Genomic DNA, 26,235 nt, shown 5'->3' with positions numbered 1-26,235 from the left:
GTACCAAGGGCCCATAAAAGTAAGATAAACCAGTTCTGCTGGTTAATGGGGAGTCAGGCCTGTCTATGGGTGGAGGGAACATAGAACATTTTGGCGGCTTAATAAAATATAAATAAATAAACGCAGCTGGAATATAAATAGGCCTCCATTCTCCCACCACCTCCAACCCGCTGTCAGAACTTTGATTGACGAGTTATTCTATCCAGTCCAGAAGACACGGCTGCCACGCCCATCAATACAGTGATTCATATGTTAGACGGCAACGACATCAGCTCGGCTTTTTTTTCTTTTGGCTTGTTTAGCGCCAAAGTGGTGAAAGTCCGATCATAAATAATGCATTTTAAACACTTGCTAAACTACTTCAAATACATGCAAGCTAAAATAACGTGTCCCTTTATAATGAATAATTACTGATCTGTACATTTTAAGATATTCATTTGTAGGTCATGCTGGTTTAACTGGTTCATTATTTCTGAAATGCTGAACATCATCTGCTGATCCTGTGCTGTTTTGGGAGGGTTTTCATGTATTTTTAGCTGGAAACCATTGTTGCAATCTGGCAACCCTGCCTGTGGGGGGTCCTGAGCATTAAAGAGTTGAGCAAAATATTTGATTATTTAAGGAACACCATGCTGGTGAATAGGATTCAGTGTAAGTGATTGAGGCTAAAGTGATTGATGAATATTAACACACACACACTGCACTCCAGCAGGGGCGGTAATGAACCTTAACATTGTAGATTAACCACCTTAATTTAAACAAGAAGAAGACTTAAGAGGCTGCTCTCTTAGTACTAAAGTGAATCATCTGTAAGTAAAATATTGATTTATTACAGTTTTATTATTAAATACATATAATCAATAATAACACTAGAGTTCATAATAAAATATCAGTGTAAATAATTGAGTTACTGCCTTTAACTTCTTAATAGAAAACACAAACTGCTCAGTGATCGCTGTTAGAATTACACATGATTCAGTACTGAGGAACCGATTCAGCAGAATGATTCGATTGAATTGTTGTTATGACGGTTTTGCTTTGTTTGCAGGTTGTTGTTTTTCTTTTTCTTTTGCTTTAATTGCACTTAAAATGTTTAGCAGGTTTAGCTTTCTGGCTTTATGTGCTAAATAATTGTATTTGAGCAATATTTGTAATTTTGTTTTTACAAATAAATAGATGATTATCAATGTGAAGGCGTTAATAAGGAGGATTAACTGTGATATTACATTTACATTTACATTTAGCAGTGTAGATTTACTGTCTTCTGAAAATAACTCAACACACAGCCATTAATGTCTAAATAGCTGGCAACATAAGTGAGTACACCCCACAGTGAACATGTCCAAATTGTGCCCAAATGTGTCGTTGTCCCTCCCTGGTGTCATGTGTCAAGGTCCCAGGTGTAAATGGGGAGCAGGGCTGTTCAATTTGGTGTTTTGGGTACAATTCTCTCATACTGGCCACTGGATATTCAACATGGCACCTCATGGCAAAGAACTCTCTGAGGATGTGAGAAATAGAATTGTTGCTCTCCACAAAGATGGCCTGGGCTATAAGAAGATCGCTAACACCCTGAAACTGAGCTACAGCATGGTGGCCAAGGTCATACAGCGGTTTTCCAGGACAGGTTCCACTCGGAACAGGCTTCGCCAGGGTCGACCAAAGAAGTTGAGTCCACGTGTTCGGCGTCATATCCAGAGGTTGGCTTTAAAAAATAGACACATGAGTGCTGCCAGCATTGCTGCAGAGGTTGAAGACGTGGGAGGTCAGCCTGTCAGTGCTCAGACCATACGCCGCACACTGCATCAACTCAGTCTGCATGGTCGTCATCCCAGAAGGAAGCTGACGCACAAGAAAGCCCACAAACAGTTTGCTGAAAACAAGCAGTCCAAGAACATGGATTACTGGAATGCCCTGTGGTCTGACGAGACCAAGATAAACTTGTTTGGCTCAGATGGTGTCCAGCATGTGTGGCGGCGCCCTGGTGAGAAGTACCAAGACAACTGTATCTTGCCTACAGTCAAGCATGGTGGTGGTAGCATCATGGTCTTGGGCTGCATGAGTGTTGCTGGCACTGGGGAGCTGCAGTTCATTGAGGGAAACATGAATTCCAACATGTACTGTGACATTCTGAAACAGAGCATGATCCCCTCCCTTCGAAAACTGGGCCTCATGGCAGTTTTCCAACAGGATAACGACCCCAAACACAACCTCCAAGATGACAACTGCCTTGCTGAGGAAGCTGAAGGTAAAGGTGATGGACTAAACCCAATTGAGCACCTGTGGCGCATCCTCAAGTGGAAGGTGGAGGAGTTCAAGGTGTCTAACATCCACCAGCTCCGTGATGTCATCATGGAGGAGTGGAAGAGGATTCCAGTAGCAACCTGTGCAGCTCTGGTGAATTCCATGCCCAGGAGGGTTAAGGCAGTGCTGGATAATAATGGTGGTCACACAAAATATTGACACTTTGGGCACAATTTGGACATGTTCACTGTGGGGTGTACTCACTTATGTTGCCAGCCATTTAGACATTAATGGCTGTGTGTTGAGTTATTTTCAGAAGACAGTAAATCTACACTGCTATACAAGTTGTACACTGACTACTCTAAGTTATATCCAAGTTTCATGTGTATAGTGTTGTCCCATGAAAAGATATAATAAAATATTTGCAGAAATGTGAGGGGTGTACTCACTTTTGTGATACACTGTATATATATATAATGATGATAAATTAGAGAACAAATTAGTGATTTATTGAGGATCACTAGAAAAACACCGTGTCCACTCACTGTCCACTCTATTAGACACTCCTACCTAGTCGGTCCACCTTGTAGATGTAAAGTCAGAGACGATCGCTCATCTATTGCTGCTGTTTGAGTCGGTCATCTTCTAGACCTTCATCGGTGGACACAGGACGCTGCCCACGGGGCGCTGTTGGCTGGATGTTTTTGGTTGGTGGACTATTCTCAGTCCAGCAGTGACAGTGAGGTGTTTAAAAACTCCAGCAGCACTGCTGTGTCTGATCCACTCATACCAGCACAACACACACTAACACACCACCACCATGTCAGTGTCACTGCAGTGCTGAGAATCATCCACCACCTAAATAATACCTGCTCTGTGGGGGTCCTGAAACAGATTGACTACAGTCAGTAATTGTAGAACTACAAAGTGCTTCTATATGGTAAGTGGAGCTGATAAAATGGACAGTGAGTGTAGAAACAAGGAGGTGGTTTTAATGTTATGGCTGATATATATATATTTTTTTTATATATGTTTATAACTGGGTGGATTTATTGCGTTGTTTCTAAAGCTCAAATAAAGTACATCTATATCTCAGTCTGTCTATTAGATGTTCAATAATGCAGTCAGCAGAAGAGGGAAGCACCAGCACCGTGGATCTAGAGAATGAGGAATTCCAGAAGAACATAATAATAAAGGAGGAAGATGAAGATGACGATTACTACTGTAAGTAAACATGGAGTAGTATTCCATATTTCCACCGGACAGTGTGGTACAGTACAGTAGGGTTGGTATTAGAGTCACTAATCAGTGGAAATAATCAGATTGGATTAGAACCTGTACTGTGCTGCTATTTTAGGTGAAGGATCCATAATCCCTGTGGAATATGTCACCTCTGAGGAAGAGCTCTACCTAGAGGACCAGCCTATGAAGAAGGAAAAACCTGAAGATGAAGATGAACTCAGTAAGACTTTTGTAATCTTTAAGTGATATATATCATTAATAAAGATTCTTTAGTGTCTGAATATATGTAGCATGTGGGCGCATGCACACACACACACACATACACCACGTGGGCCCACCATTACCGGTGTGTGCCGCTATACTCATTTCCCCCATGTTCATTAAGCTTATTCAGGTCTATTTTATTAATAACTAATAAGTCCGGCAACTATGGAGAAAAATGAACTAAGTGGCGAAGATTTAATACCAAAAAACAGTTTCTTACGTTTACTTTGACTTTTAATTGCTGTCAGACAGAATGAACCTGAGATATTTCATCTTTTATCTGCTCAACTCCATTTCATTTATTAATAAACATCCATTCCTGCATTTCAGGCCTGCAACACATTCCAAAAAAGTTGGGACGGGGGTAATTTAGAGCTAGTAATGAGGTGAAAACACTAAATAATGATGTGATGTGAACACGTGATTGTGATCATGGTTCGGTACAAAAGCAGCATCCAGGAAAGGCTGAGAGTCTCTGATGAGTAAAGATGATCAGAGGATCCAGTTTGTCCACAAATGTGTGAGAAAATGATTGAAATGTTTAAAAACAATGAACCTCATAGAAAGATTGGAAGGGATTTGCATGTTCTCCCTCTACAGTGCAGAATATCATTAAACCATTCAAGGAATCAGGAGGAATTTCAGTGTGTAAAGGTCGAGGGTGAGAGCTTAATCTGAACGCTCGTGATCTTCCATCCCTCAGACGGCGCCGCATCAAGAACCTCCACTCAACACTAGCTGATATAACCACATGGGTGAGGGATTAGTTTATCAAACCTTTATCAAGCTCTACAATACAGAGTTACTGCACTAATCATACTTAACACTTTACTGTGCAAAAAAGAAGCCTTATGTTAACCATGTCCAGAAGCTGCGTCGACTTCTCTGGGCTCGGAGGCATCTAAGATGGACCATCACACAGTGGAACAGTTGAGTAGATAAAACTATTTACTAACAGTAATTGTATTTTTTCTGCTTTAGAGATAAACGAGGGTTTCTCCTGCTTCCTGTGTCCACTTACCTGTACGACCCAAACTCACCTGGAGGATCACATCAAGAGCTGCCACGATGACACATATGAGAGTGAACCTGAGGATCAGACGCCCACCAGCAGCTCCAACAAAGAGAGTAACGTCTGCTCGGAGTGCGGGAAGAGCTTCCGTTCCCAGAGTCATCTCAGGATACACCATGTCATTCACACCGGAGAGAAACCGTACCAGTGCTCGGAGTGCGGGAAGAGCTTCAATCGACATGATAATCTGAAAGCTCACCAGCGCATTCACACCGGAGAGAAACCGTATCCGTGCTCGGAGTGCGAAAAGAGTTTTAATCGACGGAGTCATCTCAAAGCGCACCAGCGCGTTCACACCGGAGAGCAGACGTCCTCTGATCCCATCGGCGTTGACACCCCTGTCGGAGAAAAGCTGAAAGAAAGTAACGTCTGCTCGGACTGCGGGAAGAGGCTAAGCTCCCAGGGCGCTCTCAAAGTACACCAGCGCATTCACACCGGAGAGAAACCGTACCGGTGCTCAGAGTGCGGGAGGGGTTTTATATCGCACAGTGACCTCATAAAGCACCAGCGCATTCACACCGGGGAGAAACCGTTTCAGTGTTCAGAGTGCGGCAAGTGTTTTAACAATCCCAGTTCTCTGAAGAGACACCAGCGCATTCACTCTGGAGAGAAACCGCACCGGTGCCCGCAGTGTGGAAAGAGCTTCATTCAGCCGAGTCACCTCAGAATACACGAGCTCAGTCACAGCGGAGAGAAACCGTATCGCTGCTCGCAGTGCGGAACCTGCTTCGCCTATTTAGCAACTTTTAAGAAGCACAATTGTGACGCGGAAGCCTCAAGTCGTGCCGAACAAACCAACACGATGACTTATTTTATACCGCAGTTACAAAACGATCAGCAGGTGTTTTATTATTAATGTAGCAGGAATTACTCAGATCTAGATGTAGTTTCTTTCAATTGTTCTAAATATACCCACAGGCTCTGATGTCGGGTGGCATAGAGGTGATATTAATCCCCCCTGTACAACCCAAAATCACCTGGAGGATCACATCAAGAGCTGCCACGATGACACATATGAGAGTGAACCTGAGGATCAGGAAAAAAGTGAGCAAGTGTGTAAGCATGTGAGTGAATGTTTTTTTTTTGCTTTGCATTCAATGTTGACAGGTAAGAATCTGATCCCACTGTGATACTGATCACCATGCAGTGGTTACCGTAGATCACACGCGTCAAACTCAAGGCATACAAACTCAATCGTACATAAACTGCATCTCCCACAAGGCATGCCGATTTTTGGACCCGCAAAGTGACGCATCCCGCCACTAGATGGCGGTGTTTCCACATCAGCGTGTAACTGAGGCAGCGGTTTTCCAACAAGTGATGCTGAGAAATATTTACAAATAATCCTGAAATGTACAAGAAGAGCAAATTGAAGCAGAAGGAGGAAATGTAATGAAAGTTTGTGCTTCAGGAAGAGAAACCGCTACGTCTCCTGTGTTATGAGGCGTGTCTGTGGTAAAGGAGAACAATATAAATGTACACATTATACGTTATAAATATACAGTATGAATTTGGCACACAGAAGTTTGCCTCCAAGAAAAACAACAAATTGTCCAAGAATTAAAAGTCAGACTGCAATCACAGCAGGATACGTTACAGTCGGCCCTTTGAGGGCCACCATAATGCAGACATGACCCTCGGTGAACATGAGTTTGACACCCCTGCCGTAGATGAATGGATTATTACTTTTACATTTTCGCCATTTAGCAGACGCTGTTACATAGAGCGACTCACAAAGTGCTTCCACAGTAAACATTACATTACTCTAGTTTAAGAAGACGACTGTGGCGTCAAAATGGGGCCAAAAGTATTGAGAACCAAAAAGCAGATTTTGAAAACCCTAGTTCTGGCCCTATTTTGACGGGTGGGCGGGATCTCGTCAGTCATTGGCTGCTGGAGATAAGTCCCGCCAGAACCCTATTCTAGTTCCGTATTAGTTCTGGGTGGAGGAAACCATTTAAAAAAAGTATTTTGTATTTACTTGGGTGATTTCTAGTATTAAAAGTATGAAATGGTAGAAGAAGGGAAACACTATTTAACAGCCCTGTAGCTTTTCCTCTCATACTGGACGGTGGTCGTTGATATTCAGCACTGGAGCTGACAGGACGGACAGAGTAAACTGGTGAAGATGAAGTTGTCGTAACATCACTGAGTAACCCAGGTAAAAGATGTTATGAGAGGATTGGTCATGCACCCTAGCTCCAGAAAAGATCCCCTAAACTGGTTGTTCCTTTGTGACAGTGTTGGGATATGAATTGGAACATGTACCATGTAAAGTGTAAACATTAATAATCTTGATCACTTCTATAGTTGTGATCGTAAATTGTCAGATCAACAATGCTGAAAGTTCTTCCTTGATGAATCAATACTTTATTTATGTACTTTTATACCATAATTTCCTGATATATTGATAATATTTTTTTGTTCTGCCCCTCAGCTGCCTTTGTCATTAAAATTCTGTGTACCTTTCACTTACACTTACACTTTAAATGTCTATAGTTCGTTCCTAATTTATTTTATTTAAAAATGTACAGTATTTGGTGGTTACATTGTTTTTTATGTTTTTAATGTGTTTGCATTAACAAAATACTTCTACTTTAGTGAGTTAAATAAAGATTCAAGAGAGTTCACACATCACAGATTCTTCTTTTTACTGTATTTTTATTAAACGTTCCAACTCTCCCGGAGATGGGGTTTGTATTTAATGATTTAAGGAGTACCGGGTTGTTGAAAAGGATTCAGTGAAAATGGTTATACAAATAGTAAATTCTAATGTGGAACACTGACTGGTTACTGAAGTTCAGGTGGCCCAGTGGTCTGTTACGCTAGCCCACCACCATTGAGACCTCTAAGTGGGTGTATACCCTGACATGACTGACTGTCTTTGAGGGGGTGATGTCAAAAGCCCTGCCATGGATTAGCACCCTGTCCAGGTTTAATGAAATATAGATAAAATATGAAAATGGTGTATCGTATCCAGACAAGCCCTAGAGCGAAGGTGAAGGTGAAGGTGAAGGTGAAGGTGAAGGTGGTTCAGCATGACAAACTGAAGCTGTTTCATTCCCAAACCTCTTTAGAAACCACCTTGGTGTTTCAGCATCTGAAGAAAGTCATGATGCCTGAACTTGACCTTAGGGTTGCCAACCAATCGTTCCTTATTTGGAAACTAAACGCGGTGTTCCGTATTGAACTGATACGGGACGCACTTTGTTCCGTATTTGTATCAACAGGAGAGAAACGCTGCAGATTAGACTGAGACAGGGCGATGTGTATGAAACAGAAGGAAGCTGCTGCTACCGTGGGAATTAGAAAAGCGTTTGGTTATGATTTTAAGTAGCGTTCACTTTTAGCTTTAATAAAGCCGCGTGTGCGCTGGTTATATCAGCGTAACAACCTGTTTATTACTCCGCTGTTTGAGTAACGTGGTGGGCAGAGCGCATCGCGTATATTCTTCCGCCCTAGGTTCGAATCCGGCTTAGGGCGAAACTAAAGTAACACAAGCAGCCCCCCCCCCCATTTTCTCACTGCCCCCCTAAACACTATTGAGAAAAAAAGTTACATGATGTTCTTTATGTTGTTTTGCCTAAAATATGGTTCTGATTTATTATTATAAAGAATGAAAATAATAAATGTTAAACATCCTAAATAAACATTTTGATAATGTTCCTATGCCGGTGTAAGACCCGTAATATTTTTTATAGGTGCAACCCTACCCGCCAACCCCAAGCTCAGGTAAACACCCGCCAACCCACCCCACCATCCTATACCTTTCACCAACCTGCCAGCCCAGGGTGTTCCTTATTTCCAGTTCTGAAAGTTGGCAACCCTACTTGACCTCGATGTTCATGATTGAGATCTGGACCTGTCCACCCTGTCCATGGAAAACCCTGAAATGCCAGACCAGATGCAGCCTAGCGAGGATATCACATAACCTCATAAATCACGTTTAGCTTTGTATCATTAATAAAGTAAATAAATGTGATTAGTTTATGAACCCTGTGTGTTTTATTGTGTTTTTATGACTTGATCATTTACACCTTTACTGGAATTATCTGCTCTTACGTTGCTTAACTCACTTTTATTTGAACGTGTTATCATAGTGGTGTGATTACTTTAACGAAATTCGGTGTATTGCTCCATCCTCTAGTGCAGCAGGTGGCTTTAATGCAGCTCCTCAGCTGCTCCATAACCGGACAATGAACCACAGAAGAAGAAGCAGCTCCAGCAGCTGATGTGTTTGTACTAAACTGAATCATCTGTAAGTAAAATATTGATTTATTTACTTATTGCGCTTAAATTATTAACTAAATTCTAATCAATAATAAAACTAGAGTTCATAATAAAACATCACTGTGATGATTTAGGAGTTTTAACTCCCTTTTCATTGAAACGTGGAAACTGCTAGCTGCTACGCTAACTGTTAGCCTTACACATGATTCAGTACTGATGAACCGATTCATTTGAAGCGATCCAGCAAATCTCTTCATTATTAATGTTAAAACTAAGGTTTTATAGAGACACATAAAGTTCCTTTCGATTTGTTATAAAACCATCGAATTATTTTAGCTTCATTCACAGATAGTATCTGTGAGGGAATCTTTAACACTGAGATCTACACCGATCAGCCATAACATTATGACCACCTCCTTGTTTCTACACTCACTGTTCATTTTATCAGCTCCACTTACCATATAGAAGCACTTTGTAGTTCTACAATTACTGACTGTAGTCCATCTGTTTCAGGACCCCCACAGAGCAGGTATTATTTAGGTGGTGGATGATTCTCAGCACTGCAGTGACACTGACATGGTGGTGGTGTGTTAGTGTGTGTTGTGCTGGTATGAGTGGATCTAAACACCTCACTATCACTGCTGGACTGAGAATAGTCCACCAGCCAAAAACATCCAGCCAACAGCGCCCCGTGGGCAGCGTCCTGTGACCGCTGATGAAGGTCTAGAAGATGACCGACTCAAACAGCAGCAATAGATGAGCGATCGTCTCTGACTTTACATCTACAAGGTGGACCAACTAGGTAGGAGTGTCTAATAGAGTGGACAGTGAGTGGACACGGTGTTTAAAACCTCCACCCATACCAGCACAACACACACTAACACACCACCACCATGTCAGTGTCACTGCAGTGCTGAGAATCATCCACCACCTAAATAATACCTGCTCTGTGGGGGTCCTGACCATTGAAGAACAACATGAAAGGGGGCTAACAAAGCATGTAGAGAAACAGATGGACTACAGTCAGTAATTGTAGAACTACAAAGTGCTTCTATATGGTAAGTGGAGCTGATAAAATGGACTGCATGTGCAGACAGTGCTATTGGGTGCTAGATTAACCTGCCTGCAGTACAAACCTGTGACCTATTAAAATGTGTGGCTGGTGCCATGGTAAAACACACTAACCCACCACCGCTGATATCTTGAGCTTTCGAGTTCGAATCTCAGCTCTGCTATCGTCATGCCGGGCACCTACACAGATACAGGATTGGCTGTGTCTCTAGGGGGAGGGACAGTGGTTTAAATGGTCCGGGTGGTTTCGGTCTTACACAATTCCTTTGGAAGTGATTTTTGTAAGTGTTGTGCACTGTGTGATGATTGTGTTTTATTTTTTCCCAGCCTTTAGCCTTTAATCATGAAATCGGCAGAAGTGGGTCGACACTGGTTCAGAAGTCCTGCTCATGCTCCTGATTCTGATGCGGATCGGTCTGAGGAATCAGAAGAGCTGGGAAACGTCAGTCCTGTGGATTTAAATAATGGAGAAATCCTCAAGATAATAATAAAGGAAGAAGAATCTGAAGATGAAGCTTATCACTGTAAGTAACTGTATTTTTCCATCAAACAGGATGGTACGAATCTACGACCCCAAAGCAGCTCCCCATTTCCCTCCCCAATTAGCGCACTCAATTTATCAGGGTCCTTACACAGCGTATGAAGACCCACCCAGCCACACATAGTCCGGTCATCCCGCCCTAGCAGACACAATGGCCAATTAGTGTCTGCTGCAGGGACTGCCAATTAAGCCCGTTAGATGGCGCCCAGGACCGAGGAGTTCAGGATCTCAGCGCTGGTGTGCTAGTGGAATATCCCGCTGTGCCACCTGTGCACCAGAAACCCTGCAATTTTATGTATTTTTATTAGGGATGTCCCGATCCGATCTCAAAGATCGGAATTGGGGCCGATCAAGGCATTTTTTAACTGATCAGTATCGGCTTTACTAAGCCCGATCCTTCGTTTTACGTCAGCATGTCCGCTGTGTGGAAATACTTTAAATTGGAAAGTGAAACAAGTCCGACAGTGAAGTGTAACGTCTGTAATGTGAGCGCTTCACGAGGCGGTGGGAGCAGAGCTGCGTTCATTACTGTAGAATTTTACTGTTTATATGGTGTGTGAGTCGAGGATCACACCGGTTTACAAAACAACGTAGTGATGCACTCGCTTAATAAAGAAATAAATACACGTTATATTCACATATTGTCGGGAGCAAAACACTTTATTAACTTCTTCTGTTACGGTACCGAATAGCGGACAGCCAGAGTCATCGCGTTAGCCAAGCACGCTATTCCATGCACTATGGAAGCCCCAAAGGGTCAAAACACACTCACTTCGCGTAGAAACGTCCATCAAACCATTGTCACAATACAACCACAGAAAAGTTTGATACAGTTACAACACGCATACAAGTACGGTGGCTCATAAGAAACAAACCAGATATTATTTAACCAAACAATCTACCAATCTGATACGGCACCTAAAAAATAAACACTCGGCCGAATACAGCGAGTTTATTATTATTATATGATGAGAAGAGGAACCGGCCGTCCGCTAACACGGCAGAGACGCTGATTTTCCTCAAAAAGAACCTTCACTTCATTCTGAGTGTTCTAGTTTTACTACTACAATGCTGCACTAAGTTTGTTTACTTTTATTTTGTAAAAATTAAAGAACATTAAGCAATAGCTTGGATAAAGCAATTTTTTCCCTACAGCACTGCAGAGCTATTCAGTTGTTAAACATGTACACTGGATTAATTTGAATAACTGTAATGTACTTGAAGTGTGCACTGTGTGAACAGTATTATCCAGTTCTTATCTACACAATATGTAGAAAATACAAGTATCGGGTTGAGACTCAAAATTTAAAAAAATAACGTGATCGGGACATCCCTACTTTTTATATATATTTTGTTTATGTATTTTCTCCCCTTTTTTAGGGCCAATTGCCCGATTGCGTCGCGCTTCCTCTCCACCGATGCCGATCCCCACTCTGATTGAGGAGAACGGAGCTAACCCACGCCCCCTCCGACACGTGGGCAGCAGCCGTACGCATCTTATCACCTACTTTTTGACGAGTGCAGTGCAGCTCAGCGCTGTGTACGGAGAGACACACCCTGATCAGCACTCTTTTCTCATCTCTGTGCAGGCGCAATCAATCAGCCAGCAGAGGTCGTAATTGCACCAGTCATGAGAGAGAGACCCCATCCGGCTTAGTCCCGCCCATATCTGAACAACAGGCCAATCGTTGTTCACGTGGCCGCTCAGCCTCAGCCGGCAGGCAGAGCTGAGATTCGATACGATGTATTCCTGATCCAGCTCTGGTTCCAGCGTGTGTTTTTACCGCTGCGCCACCTGAGCGGCTGAAACGCTGCATTTTTATTTGCATTTTCCGTACATGTTCTGATTTGTGGTTGTATATAATACACTGACGGTCAATTCCATCTAAATATCATCGACCATGAACATTCCCTTCACCCACATGTTCCTGTTCAGGTGGAGGAACATCAAGCCCTGTGGAAAAAGACCACACTGCCCTGGAGAGCCAGCAGCATGGGGGTATCCAAGTGAATCGTGTGAGATATACGGAGTCTGAAGATGAACCGAGTAAGACTTGTTTATTCTGGATAGAATAACATATTTATTTTGGGTTGCTAGGTGGTTGTTAGGTACTCAGGGTTGTTTCTAGGGTGTTGCTAGTGCACTTCTATCTTCTATCTTTTATCTATGATTCTTTCTATGATCTTGAAGATTTCTTCAGATCGTTCATAACGGAATCAGCTGAGGTCGCCGCCGTGACTCTACAGAACGAAGGCGTTAAGCAGAACCCAATAAAAATAGAAGAACCTGAAGATGACGTTTATCTTTGTAAGTTAACAGCATTGAAGTGCATCAGCGCATTCACACTGGAGCTAACGTTTTTTTAAAGTGTGTCTAGTGAAGTGGTGCGACGACAAGCCACGTCGAGATATCAACGCCGTTCCAACTCTAAATCGTCCGGTCTGTTGATGACACCCTGACTTGGATCCAGTTTTTGTATACACACACCCCCTTTTTGCCACGCCCGGTTTTTGGCCCCATTCACTTCCATCCTTTTTTTTTAATTTTGAGATATCAAAACCGTTTCAACTCTAAATCGTACAGCCTGTTGATGACACCCTGACTTGGCGATCCAGTTTTTGTATACACACACTTCCTCACCTGCCACGCCCTTTTTTTGTCCCATCCACTTCTATTCATTTTATTACATTTCAAAATATCAACACTGTTCCAACTCTAAATTGATGACAGCAAGGTTTGTATACAGCTATTGGGCATGCACACCTGCTCACCCGCCATTGCTGCAATCACACGGTTGTTGTTGTCACATGGTACTGTTTAATGCTCCTCAAAGCTCTTACCCCACTAACTGTGTTCCTGTTTAGTACCCCAACTCGTCCCCATCATCTTGTTTGTTTTTAACCTACCCGACATGCTCCTGTACTGGTATTCAGTAGGGATGTCCCGATCACGTTTTTTTGTTCCCGATACCGATCCCGATTATTAATTTTGATCCCGATCCGATACCGATTCTCAAACCGATACTTGTATTTTCTAGATATTGTTTAGATAAGAACTGGATAATACTGTTCACACAGTGCACACTTCAAGTACATCACAGTTATTCACATTAATCCAGTTAAAATGTATATGTTTAACAACTGAATAGCTCTGCAGTGCTGAAGGAAAAAAAATGCTGCATCCAAGCTATTGGCTTAATGTTTTGTATTTTTACAAAATCAATCAAAATGAGTGAGATAATTACAGTTTTATTTTAAGCTTTACATTCAAAGAAAAAAAATCTGTTTAATGCAGCGATACACTAAAAATGAACAGAAATCTGTGTAGCAGCTTCACTTGAATATAAGAAAAAAAGTTACTTAAAAGCATTACAGTAAAACCTGAATACCAAAATAAAATGGAAAGGCTCTTTTGTTATGAAGGAAAGCCAGTTTTTAAAGTGCTTGTATTGTGACGATGGTTTGATGGACGTTTCTAGGCGAAGTGAGTGTGTTTTGACCCTTTGGGGCTTCCATAGTGCATGAAACAGCGTGCTTGACTCTAGCTGTCGGCTATTCGGTACCGTAACAGAAGAAGTTAATAAAGTGTTCTGCTCCCGACAATATGTGAATATAACGTGTATTTATTTCTTTATTAAGCGAGTGCATCACTACGTTGTTTTGTAAACCGGAGTGATCCTCGACTCACACCATATAAACAGTAAAATTCTACAGTAATGAACGCAGCTCTGCTCCCACCGCCTCGTGAAACGCTCGCACTGCAGACATTACACCGCTGTTGGACTCTCCGTTTACGACACCTGCTTGACCGCTGACGTAAAACGAAAAATCGGGTTTAGGATCGGCCTTAGTAAAGTCGATACCGATCAGTTAAAAAATGCCTTGATCGACATCCCTAGTATTTAGTGTAAACAATGACAGAATGTGGTTAAGTGATTAGAACCTGTACTAGGATTTATTTGTGACAAAAGCAGATCCACGACCTGACATTATTCTAATGGTTTTGTCTCTGCTGCACATATTGATGAAATTTCAGATGGAGGAGCACTAAACCCTGTGGGACACACTCCTGATGAAGGACACATCACACCAGTGGACCAACAGTATGGAGGTTTCCAGAAGAATCCTTTAAAAGAAGAAGATCCTGAAGGTAAAGGAGACCTAAGTAAGAAATGTATAGATATTTATAGAACTCTGTTTAGTCTATATTTAGTGTTTATTTACTTTCTGGACGTTCTTGTTGGTTTATATTTATAATATTTCACATTTATTGACTCTTTCTGCTTCAGAAATAAACGATTCCTCCTGCTCCTCGTGTCCACTGTCCTTTACAACCCAAAATCACCTCCACAATCACATCATGAGACGCCACCATGACCAACATGAGACGCTCCTGGAATCCAGAGAGGCCGATGATGACCTGATGTCCACAAGTTGGTCCAGTGATCAGCAAACGTCCTCTGGTGCTCCGAGAGTGGACTCCCAGCTTCCACACGGACGACGGCAGAAAGGAATTCATCCTTGCTTAGACTGTGGAAAAAGCTTTGGGTCCCAGAGTGCCCTTAAAGTGCACCAGCGCGTTCACACCGGAGAAAAACCATACTGCTGCTCAGAGTGTGGAAAGCACTTCAGTAAACAGAGTCATCTCAAAACCCATCAGCGCATTCACACCGGAGAAAAACCCTATCAGTGCTCGCAGTGTGGAAAGTGTTTTATCTATCAGAGTCATCTCAAAACCCACCAGCGCATTCACACCGGGGAAAAACCCTACAGCTGCTCACAGTGTGGAAAGCATTTCAGTAAACAGAGTCATCTCAAAACCCACCAGCGCATTCACACCGGAGAGAAACCGTATCAGTGCTCGCAGTGCGGAAAGAATTTCATTGACCCGAGTTCTCTCAAAAAGCACCAGCGCATTCACACCGGAGAGAAGCCGTATTGTTGCTCGGAGTGCGGGAAGACGTTCGTTGACCTGAGTTCTCTCAAAAAACACCAGCGCATTCACACTGGAGAAAAACCCTACTGCTGCTCAGAGTGTGGGAAAGGTTTTAAACAACAGAATGATCTTAAAATACACCAGCGCATTCACACCGGAGAAAAACCCTATCAGTGCTCACATTGTGGGAAGAGTTTTAATCAACAGACTCATCTTAAAAAACACCTGCGCATTCACACCGGAGAGAAACCCTATCAGTGCTCACATTGTGGGAAGAGATTTAACTATCGCAGTCATCTCACAATCCACCAGCGCACTCACACCGGAGAGAAACCGTTTTTCTGCTCGCAGTGCGGGAAGGGTTTTACTAACCAGACGTCTTTTAAAACCCACCAGCACATTCACACCGGAGAGAAGCCGTATCAGTGCTCACAGTGCAGTAAGTGCTTTTACCAACAGAGTACTCTTAAAAGACACCAGCGCATTCACACCGGAGAGAAACCGTACCAGTGCTTACAGTGTGGGAGGAGTTTTAATCAGCACAGTCATCTTAAGATTCATCAGTGCATTTACACTAAAGAGAAACCTTACTTCTGTTCAGTGTGTGGGATGACGTTTGCTAATCAAAGTCATCTACAAACTCACCAGCGCATTCACACTGGCTAAAATACATTCACACTTGCTGATTAAATTAAGTGTTTTAGTAATGTTTTATATGTAGTGAATGGTTGTGTGTTGGGGTCAGTGCTCAGTTCAGGCCACTGGACCTCCTTCACACCAGACTCATCATTTCATGTCACAGTCAGTCCTGTACCAGATCAGACCAGGCTTATATCAGTGTTAACTGAATCATATGAATAGTATAAGTATTGAATCCAGATGTTGGCTTCTGCACTGTTATTTCCCTTCAGGGATGAATAAAGTCTTCTCTTATTCACTGATAACAGTCTGTTAGTCAGTCAGGGTCCTTATTATTTATGACACAGAGAACTCGGCGTCCGTTTTCCTTCACATATATGATCTGGAACAGTTTTACACCAGACGCCCTTTTAGACGCCACCTCTTATTTATCTAGGCTTGGGACCTGCACTAAGGGTGCACTGATATGTGTCCCTTCTGTAATTGTGAGCCCAGCCCTGATTGTGTTCTGAACCCCATACTCAAGAACTGCTGTTACCAACAGCATGGGCTAGGTGGGAAGCACCTTCGCCTCACAGCGAGAAGGTCCTGGGTTCGATCCCCAGGTGGAACGGTCCGGGTCCTTTCTGTGTGGAGTTTGCATGTTCTCCCCGTGTCTGTGTGGGTTTCCTCCGGGAGCTCCGTGCAAGTGAGGTGAACTGGAGATACTAAATTGTCCATGACTGTGTTCGATATAAACTTGTGAACTGGTGAATCTTGTGTAATGAGTAACTACCGTTCCTGTCATGAATGTAACCAAAGTGTAAAACATGACGTTACAATCCTAATAAACAAACTAACAAACCAACCGTGTGGCTCCTACCATTGCACCACATGACTGGCTGTGTCTGATGGGGAATGTTCCAGGCCCTGCGATGGATTGGCATCCTGTCCGTGGATGAAGCTGCGATGAAACATGAAGACAAAAGATGCTAGTGCTGTGACTTTGATCGTAATAACATAGGACACCACGTTTTTCAATGCTGTGGATTTTTATTTAATTATAAAACATCTATTAATGAACATTATTTAATAAAAGGTTCACAGATGACCTGCAAATACATAATACAGTACTTAATGCAGCAGTTCTTGAACATCAAGAAAGAATCAGATTATTGCCCAGTCACTTGTAACCTCACGGTTGGACGACTGCAACCCATCTAAAATGCAGCTGCTCGCCTAAACGCTGCCACATCATCACCCCACTGCTGCGTTCTCTTCACCGGCTTCCTGTAGCTGCACACATTCAGTTTAAAACACTGATGCTCGCCTACAAAGACACAAAAGGACCAGCCCCAAGCTACCGCTCTGTACCAGCTCTGATCCTCCACCCAGAACTCAAGGAAGACCAGCATCGAGGCTCTTCTCTGTACCGGCACCCAAGTAATGGAACGAGCTTCCCCTGTCTGTCCGAACTTCTGAGGCTGCGTCCGAGATCGCATACTTCCATACTGAACGGTACTTGAAAGCATACGAGATGTGTCGCGTATTTTAAATGTTTGTACGGTGCTGTTAAACGAGCCAAAAATGATGCTAAATGTTGTGTGTGTAAAAGTGAAAATAAAAACAGCAGTTTGTGTGATAATAAGTGTGATGTTGTAGCTTCTGTATTTATTCCTGTTGAATATTTGTTACACAGTCTGAGCATCGTTATTAAGATAGCTTCTTTACCCATGGTGCATTGAGACGTGTATTATTACTGCTTAGTTGTTTGAGAGGAGAAATGACGGTATCGGATTGGTATCGGTATCGGACATAAAAAAAAGTGGTATCAAGCCAGACCTAGTTAATACAGATCCTGGGGGCAAAGCCTTGGTTTTGAGGAAAGACCATTACTGAAAAGTAGTGTTGCATAGTCATTACAGTTACCAGATATCCATTTTATGTAAGATACAAGAAATACTCAGTTCTAGTTTTTCTGTTTGCTGTCTGTCTGTCTATCTATCTATCTGTCTTTCTATTTATCTGTCTATCTGTCTATTTATCTGTTTGTCTATCTATCTGTATCTATCTGTCTGTCTATCTATCTGTCTATCTGTTTCTCTATCTGTCTGTCTGTCTATTTATCTGTTTGTCTGTCTATCTATCTGTCTATCTATCAATTATCTGTCTGTCTGTCTGTCTATTTATCATATATCTGTCCGTCTATCTATCTATTTATCTGTCTGTATATCTGTCTGTCTATCTATCTATCATCTGTCTGTGTCTGTCTATCTATCTGTCTATCTATCATCTATCTGTCTATCTATCTGTCTATCAATGATCTGTCTGTCTGTCTATTTATCATATATCTGTCCATCTATCTATTTATCTGTCTGTATATCTGTCTGTCTATCTATCTATCATCTATCTATGTGTCTGTCTATCTATCTATCTATCCATCTATCATCTATCTATGTGTCTGTCTGTCTATCTATCTGTCTGTCTATCTATCTATCTATCATCTATCTGTGTCTATCTATCTGTCTATCTATCTATCATATATCTAGCTGTCTATCTATCTATCATCTATCTATCTATCTATCCATCTATCATCTATCTATGTCTGTCTGTCTATCTATCATCTATCTATCCATCTATCATCTATCTATGTGTCTATCTATCTATCTATCTGTCTGTCTATCTATCTATCATCTATCTATCTATCTATCTATCTATCTATCATCTATCTATGTGTCTATCTATCTATCTATCTATCTATCTATCTATCTATCTATCTATCTATCTATCTATCTATCATCTATCTATGTGTCTATCTATCTATCTATCTGTCTGTGTCTATCTATCATCTATCTATCTATCTATCTATCTGTCTGTGTCTATCTATCATCTATCTATCTATCTATCTATCTATCTATCTATCTATCTATCTATCTATCTATCTATCTATCCATCTATCATCTATCTATGTGTCTGTCTATCTATCTGTCTGTCTATCTATCTATCTATCTATCTATCTATCTACAGTGCCTTGCAAAAGTATTCAGCCCCCTTGAACTTTTCAACCTTTTGCCACATTTCAGGCTTCAAACATAACGATATGAAATTGTAATTTTTTGTGAAGAATCAACAACAAGTGGGACACAATCGTGAAGTGGAACGAAATTTATTGGATATTTTAAACTTTTTTTAGAAATAAAAAACTGAAAAGTGGGGCGTGCAATATTATTCAGCCCCCTTGCGTTAATACTTTGTAGCGCCACCTTTTGCTGCGATTACAGCTGCAAGTCGCTTGGGGTATGTCTCTATCAGTTTTGCACATCGAGAGACAGAAATTTTTGCCCATTCTTCCTTGCAAAACAGCTCGAGCTCAGTGAGGTTGGATGGAGAGCGTTTGTGAACAGCAGTTTTCAGCTCTTTCCACAGATTCTCGATGGGATTCAGGTCTGGACTTTGACTTGGCCATTCTAACACCTGGATACGTTTATTTGTGAACCATTCCATTGTAGATTTTGCTTTATGTTTTGGATCATTGTCTTGTTGGAAGATAAATCTCCGTCCCAGTCTCAGGTCTTTTGCAGACTGCAACAGGTTTTCTTCCAGAATGGTCCTGTATTTGGCTCCATCCATCTTCCCATCAATTTTAACCATCTTCCCTGTCCCTGCTGAAGAAAAGCAGGCCCAAACCATGATGCTGCCACCACCATGTTTGACAGTGGGGATGGTGTGTTCAGGGTGATGAGCTGTGTTGCTTTTACGCCAAACATAACGTTTTGCATTGTGGCCAAAAAGTTCGATTTTGGTTTCATCTGACCAGAGCACCTTCTTCCACATGCTTGGTGTGTCTCCCAGGTGACCTTTTATAGATATCTTTGAGAAATGGCTTTCTTCTTGCCACTCTTCCATAAAGGCCAGATTTGTGCAGTGTACGACTGATTGTGTCCTATGGACAGAGTCTCCCACCTCAGCTGTAGATCTCTGCAGTTCATTCAGAGTGATCATGGGCCTCTTGGCTGCATCTCTGATCAGTCTTCTCCTTGTTTGAGCTGAAAGTTTAGAGGGACGGCCGGGTCTTGGTAGATTTGCAGTGGTCTGATACTCCTTCCATTTCAATATGATCGCTTGCACAGTGCTCCTTGAGATGTTTAAAGCTTGGGAAATCTTTTTGTATCCAAATCCGGCTTTAAACTTCTCCACAACAGTATCTCGGACCTGCCTGGTGTGTTCCTTGGTCTTCATGATGCTCTCTGCGCTTTAAACAGAACTCTGAGACTGTCACAGAGCAGGTGCATTTATACGGAGACTTGATTACACACAGGTGGATTCTATTTATCACCATCAGTCATTTAGGTCAACATTGGATCATTCAGAGATCCTCACTGAACTTCTGGAGTGAGTTTGCTGCACTGAAAGTAAAGGGGCTGAATAATATTGCACGCCCCACTTTTTAGTTTTTTATTTCTAAAAAAAGTTTAAAATATCCAATAAATTTCGTTCCACTTCACGATTGTGTCCCACTTGTTGTTGATTCTTCACAAAAAATTACAATTTCATATCGTTATGTTTGAAGCCTGAAATGTGGCAAAAGGTTGAAAAGTTCAAGGGGGCTGAATACTTTTGCAAGGCACTGTATCTATCTATCATCTATCTATGTGTCTATCTATCTATCTGTCTGTGTCTATCTATCATCTACCTATCATCTATCTATCTATCATCTATCTATGTGTCTATCTATCTATCTGTCTGTGTCTATCTATCATCTATCTATCTATCTATGTGTCTGTCTGTCTATCTGTCTGTCTATCTATCTATCTGTCTGTCTATCTGTCTGTCTATCTTTAACACACTAGTGAAGCTCTAGTGGTCCTAGATATCAGGTATTTATTATTTTTATAATATATGTTTTTCTGTGGGTGAGCAGGGAGGAATCATCTTCACTCTTTTATTTGTAGGATGCAGCTTTTTATTAGGAATATCTTCTGACTTAGGTGCAGCTGTAGGAGAGCAGCTCTGACGTGGGAAGATCCCTCCCACTATCACCACCAGAACAGGGTGGAACCAGCACACTGAACCAGCACGCTAACTTACACATTACACCTAAACACCAACACTAACTGCGCAGGTGCTGCAGCTGCTGGTGTGAAGTCAATCATTCGTAAGTACAGTTTTTATTTATTTAGTTATTTATGACACTTTAATTACATTCTAATTAATAATACAAGTGAAGCTCGTAATAAAATATAATAAAACGATTTGAGAACACACAACTCGCTAGCTGCTTCGCTAACTGTTAGCATGATGCACACATGATTCAGTACTGACGAATCGATTCATCCGACCTGATTCAGCTAAATGAATCAGTTGATCTGGACGCGTTCTGTAGTTACATTATTGAGTCTTTACAGTGTTTTATAAACACATTAAATCCTTTTAGCTTTGTTTACTGCTTGTTTTTACAATCTATAGAAACGCATCTGTCTGTGTGAGCTTCATTAGCTTATTTTTTGGTATTTTTTTGGTATAAAGTTGGCAAAGGATGCATCATTTTGAATACGACAGACATCAGTAATTTACATTTTTGACATTTAGCAGATGCCTTTATCCAAAGCTACTTATAGTACTGTGACAGTATGCTGTCTGAGGGTTAAGGGCCTTGCTCAAGGGCCCAACAGTTGTAACCTGGCAGTGGTGGGGCTTGAACCAGCAACCTTTTGATTACTAGTTCAGTTCCTTAACCGTTTCTTTGCATATCCCAGCTTGTTTGGAAGCTGAATTCAGAGATCAGGATCAGCCACTGTACAGCGCCCCTCAAGCAGAGAGGGTTAAGGGCCTTGCTCAAGGGCCCAACGGCTGCATGGCAGAGCTGGGATTCGAACTCTCAATCTTTCAGTTGATAGCTCAAAGCTCTACCCACTAGGGTACCACTGTCCCAATTTTGTACACTAATATCAAAATTGTACCAATTTATAGATCTTTTTCAAGCTGCATGGGATAAATAGGATGAATAGGAACATTGGACTTACTAAAGACACTAAATGAGAGGATAATGTATAGTTCTGCCAATCCTTCTGCACTAAGCTTCAAACTCATCCTGTGAAATGTTCTTATAGGTGCGATCAGAGGTTATTTTTAACCTGATGCTGCCTGGCTTCTGCACCTAGTGTTTTGAATGTGTAAATATGTGGAGTGTTTAAACCTAGATGGATTTGTTGTGTTGCTTCTGTATCGCCTGAATGTCCCCTTAAAGATGAATAAAGTACATCTGTTTGTCTATCTGTCTGTGTCTGTCTGTCCATCAGATGTGTAACTTCATCTTCACCTCAATGGATGTACAGAACGAAGAATTAGATAAGAAGCTGATAAAAACGGAAGAGGTTGACGACGAAGATGACTTTTGTAAGTAAACAGGGCGTTGTATGTCACTTTTCCACCACTAATCTGAATTCGGAATCATCCATACCCTTGTCCGGTGTCTGCTTTTGTGTTCCATCGTAGGAGTGTACGATGTTCCTCTACTTATCGACACAAGTAGTTTTTAAAAGCTCAGTGCTAATTGTGCTATAGTTGCGATCTCATCTCATACTCGAGCTCCACTTGCATGTTCCACATTAGGACAGTGGTACTCAGTGGTTAAAGTATTGGTCTGATCAGAAGGTCCCTGCCAAGCTGCCAGTGTTGAGCTTCTGAGCAAGGCCTGTAACCATGAACTTCTTTCATTGTAATCACTCACAACTGTACGTCACTGTAGATTAAAGCATCTGCTAAATACTGTAAATGTGGCCCCACCTACGAGTTCCTGTTTGGTCTTTTTGCTCCATTATATTAAGCTTCAGTGATGGACCCAGGGTCATAGTGTGTTTCGGGTCTTAGATCATCAGACACCCTCACCTGAGCGACCCAGTCGGGGTTGATCAGTCATCGACCTGTGTCCGAGTAGCGAGCTACACCATGGATCACCCCTTTTGATCCACAGCCACCTTGATGCCTTTTCAGCAGCATCGGTGATGTTTTTGGTGGCTTTCCTCTCCTGCAATCCTCTAATCCCAAGCAGGCTGAGCATCCGATCCAGAGACTGCCCTGCCAAGCCCCTGCAGCCGACTTCAATGGGCACACAGCGGCTCTTCCACCCATTCCTTTTACAGTCCTCCATGAGCTCCAGATATCGCTCATAGGCCTCCTCCATACGGTCCTCCCAGGGGGCAGTGAGCTCCACTAACACCACCTGCTCAGAAGATTCTGATGATAAGACCAAATCTGGCCTGTCGTGGGAACCTCAGCTGCTTTCCTAGGTCGACCTCCAGCTGCCAGTCACGAGCTGAGGCTAACACCTTAGTTGAGGACCTGGGCTCAGGCTGCCGTCCTTCTCCAGCTTTGACAAAAGCGATGTCATGCCTTGTGTTTGCTCCGCTGAACACCAGTACAGATGGTGTCAGCTACTGCCTTCAACACCTGGTCATGGCGCCATCTGTACATGGTGAGGCGGTTTGGGTTGGGGGGGGGAGGTAAGTTCAAGGTCAGCACAAGGAAGGGGGCGCATGTCCAAAAAGGTTAAAAACCCCTGGTGTAGCATCAGCATCAGGGAACTTGCCCCCCCCCCCAACCCAAACCAAACCGCCTCACCATGTTTGTTCCCATATCACCCCAAACCTCTTACTCCACTAACTGTGTTCCTGTTTAATACCCCAACTCATCCACATTGTCTTGTTTGTTCTTTACCCCCCCCCCCCCCCCCAACATGCTCCTGTACAGATATTTAGTGTAAACAATGACAGATTGTGGTGGAAAATGGATTAAATAACAGTTTGTGACTGAAAAGCAGATCCACGACCTGACATTATTCTAATTGTTTTGTTCCTGCTGCACATATTGATGGAATTTCAGATGGAGGAGCACTAAACCCTGTGGGACACACTCCTGATGAAGGACACATCACACCAGTGGACCAACAGCATGGAGGTTTCCAGAAGAATCCTTTAAAAGAAGAAGATCCTGAAGGTAAAGGAGACCTTAGTAAGACATTTATAGATATTTATAGAACTCTAATGTCCAGTATTTATAAACCGTCTATATTTGGTGTTTATTTACTTGCTGGACGTTCTTGTTGGTTTATAATTATAATATTTAACATTTATTTACCTTTTCTGCTTCAGAAATGAAGGATTCCTCCTGCTCCTCGTGTCCACTGTCCTCTACAACCCAAAATCACCTCCACAATCACACCCAGAGACGCCACCATGACCAACATGAGACGCTCCTGGAATCCAGAGAGGTCGACCTGATGTCCACAAGTTGGTCCAGTGATCAGCAAACGTCCTCTGGTGCTCCGAGAGTGGACTCCCAGCTTCCACACGGACGACGGCAGAAAGGAATTCATCCTTGCTTAGACTGTGGAAAAAGCTTTGGGTGCCAGAGCGCTCTTAAAGTGCACCAGCGCATTCACACAGGAGAACAACCATATTGCTGCGGACAATGTGGGAAGCGTTTTAATTTTCAGAGTCATCTTAATACCCACCAGCGCATTCACACTGGGGAAAAACCCTATTGCTGCTCACAGTGTGGAAAGTGTTTTAATCATCAGAGTTATCTCAAAACCCACCAGCGCATTCACACTGGAGAAAAACCCTACTGCTGCTCACTGTGTGAAAAGAATTTCATTGACCTGAGTTCTCTCAAAAAGCACCAGCGCATTCACACTGGGGAGAAGCCCTACTGTTGCTCAGAGTGCGGGAAGACGTTCGTTGACCCGAGTTCTCTCAAAAAACACCTGCGCATTCACACTGGAGAGAAACCCTACTGCTGCTCACAGTGTGGGAAAGGTTTTAAACAACAGACTCATCTTAAAAAACACCAGCACATTCACACAGGAGAGAAACCCTATCAGTGCTCACATTGCGGGAGGAGATTTGATTATCACAGTCATGTCATCATCCACCAGCGCATTCACACCGGAGAGAAACCGTATCAGTGCTCGCAGTGCGGGAAGGGTTTTACTAACCAGACGTCTTTTAAAGCCCATCAGCTCATTCACACCGGAGAGAAGCCGTATCAGTGCTCACAGTGTAGTAAGTGTTTCTATCAACAGAGTAATCTTAAAAGACACCAGCGCACTCACACCGGAGAGAAACCGTACCAGTGCTTACAGTGTGGGAAGAGTTTTAGTCAGCATATTCATCTCAAGACTCACCGGTGCATTTACACTAAAGAGAAACCTTATGTCTGTTCACTGTGTGGGAGGACGTTTACCCGTCAAAGTCATCTCCAAACTCACCAGCGCATTCACACCGGAGAGAAACCATATAAGTGCTCACAGTGTGGAAAGAGTTTTAGTCAGCATATTCATCTGAAAACTCACCAGCGCATTCACACTGGCTAAAATACACACACAGATACATTTCGCTTCCCAAAACCAGCGATCACCAGGAGTTACAGCTGTCACGTGATTTAGTAATGTTTTGTTTGGAAGAATTGTGTGTTGGGGTCAGTGCACTGGACTTCCTTTACACCAGACTCATCTTTTTATGACAAACCAAATCTGACCAGGCTAATATATTCAATATCAACTTATTCAGACCCGGTGATATGAACAGTATAAGTTAAATCACACTATTTCACAAATATGATCAGTATAAACTAAAGCAGAGTCGAGGGGTCTGACTAATTTCTGAATCCAGATGTTGGCTTCTGCACTGTTATTTCCCTTCAGGGATGAATAAAGTCTTCTCTTATTCACTGATGTCAGTCTGCAGCGTCTTTATTATTTGTGGCACAGAGAACTTGACCTCTGTTTTTTCACATAACATTAAAACCACCTCCTTGTTTCTACACTCATTGTCCATTTTATCAGCTCCACTTACCATATAGAAGCACTTTGTAGTTCTACAATTACTGACTGTAGTCAATCTGTTTCTCTGCATGCTTTGTTAGCCCCCTTTCACCCTGTTCTTCAATGTTCAGGACCACCACAGAGCAGGTATTATTTAGGTGGTGGATGATTCTCAGCACTGCAGTGACACTGAC

General features: G+C 42.4%; 1 protein-coding gene across 1 annotated transcript; it reads left to right on the top strand.

The window, feature by feature from the left end:
- The first annotated feature begins 3,453 nt into the window (after window positions 1-3,453).
- On the top strand, window positions 3,454-25,951 carry LOC134302844 (zinc finger protein 420-like). Its single transcript, XM_062988064.1, has 9 exons — window positions 3,454-3,514; window positions 3,602-3,706; window positions 4,732-5,131; window positions 5,186-5,561; window positions 15,220-16,261; window positions 16,346-16,401; window positions 22,518-22,614; window positions 24,100-24,213; window positions 24,369-25,951. The coding sequence occupies exons 1-9, from the start codon at window positions 3,454-3,456 to the stop codon at window positions 25,589-25,591; spliced, it is 3,474 nt and encodes a 1,157-aa protein (XP_062844134.1). The 3' UTR covers window positions 25,592-25,951.
- The last annotated feature ends 284 nt before the right edge of the window (window positions 25,952-26,235 follow it).

The sequence above is a fragment of the Trichomycterus rosablanca genome, chromosome 2 (assembly GCF_030014385.1).
Source record: "Trichomycterus rosablanca isolate fTriRos1 chromosome 2, fTriRos1.hap1, whole genome shotgun sequence".
NCBI classification, from domain to species: Eukaryota; Metazoa; Chordata; class Actinopteri; order Siluriformes; family Trichomycteridae; genus Trichomycterus; species Trichomycterus rosablanca.
Note: the sequence above shows the minus strand (reverse complement) of the source record. Positions and strands in the feature narration are given on the sequence as shown.

Excerpts from the sequence above, each read along its gene's own strand:
- LOC134302844 (XM_062988064.1), top strand. The coding sequence starts at position 3,454 with ATGACGATTACTACTGTAAGTAAACATGGAGTAGTATTCCATATTTCC. Across the intron at positions 3,515-3,601 it reads TATTTCCACCGGACAGTGTG|GTGAAGGATCCATAATCCCT; the intron begins GTACAGTACAGT and ends CTGCTATTTTAG. Across the intron at positions 16,402-22,517 it reads ACTCATCATTTCATGTCACA|ATGTGTAACTTCATCTTCAC; the intron begins GTCAGTCCTGTA and ends TCTGTCCATCAG.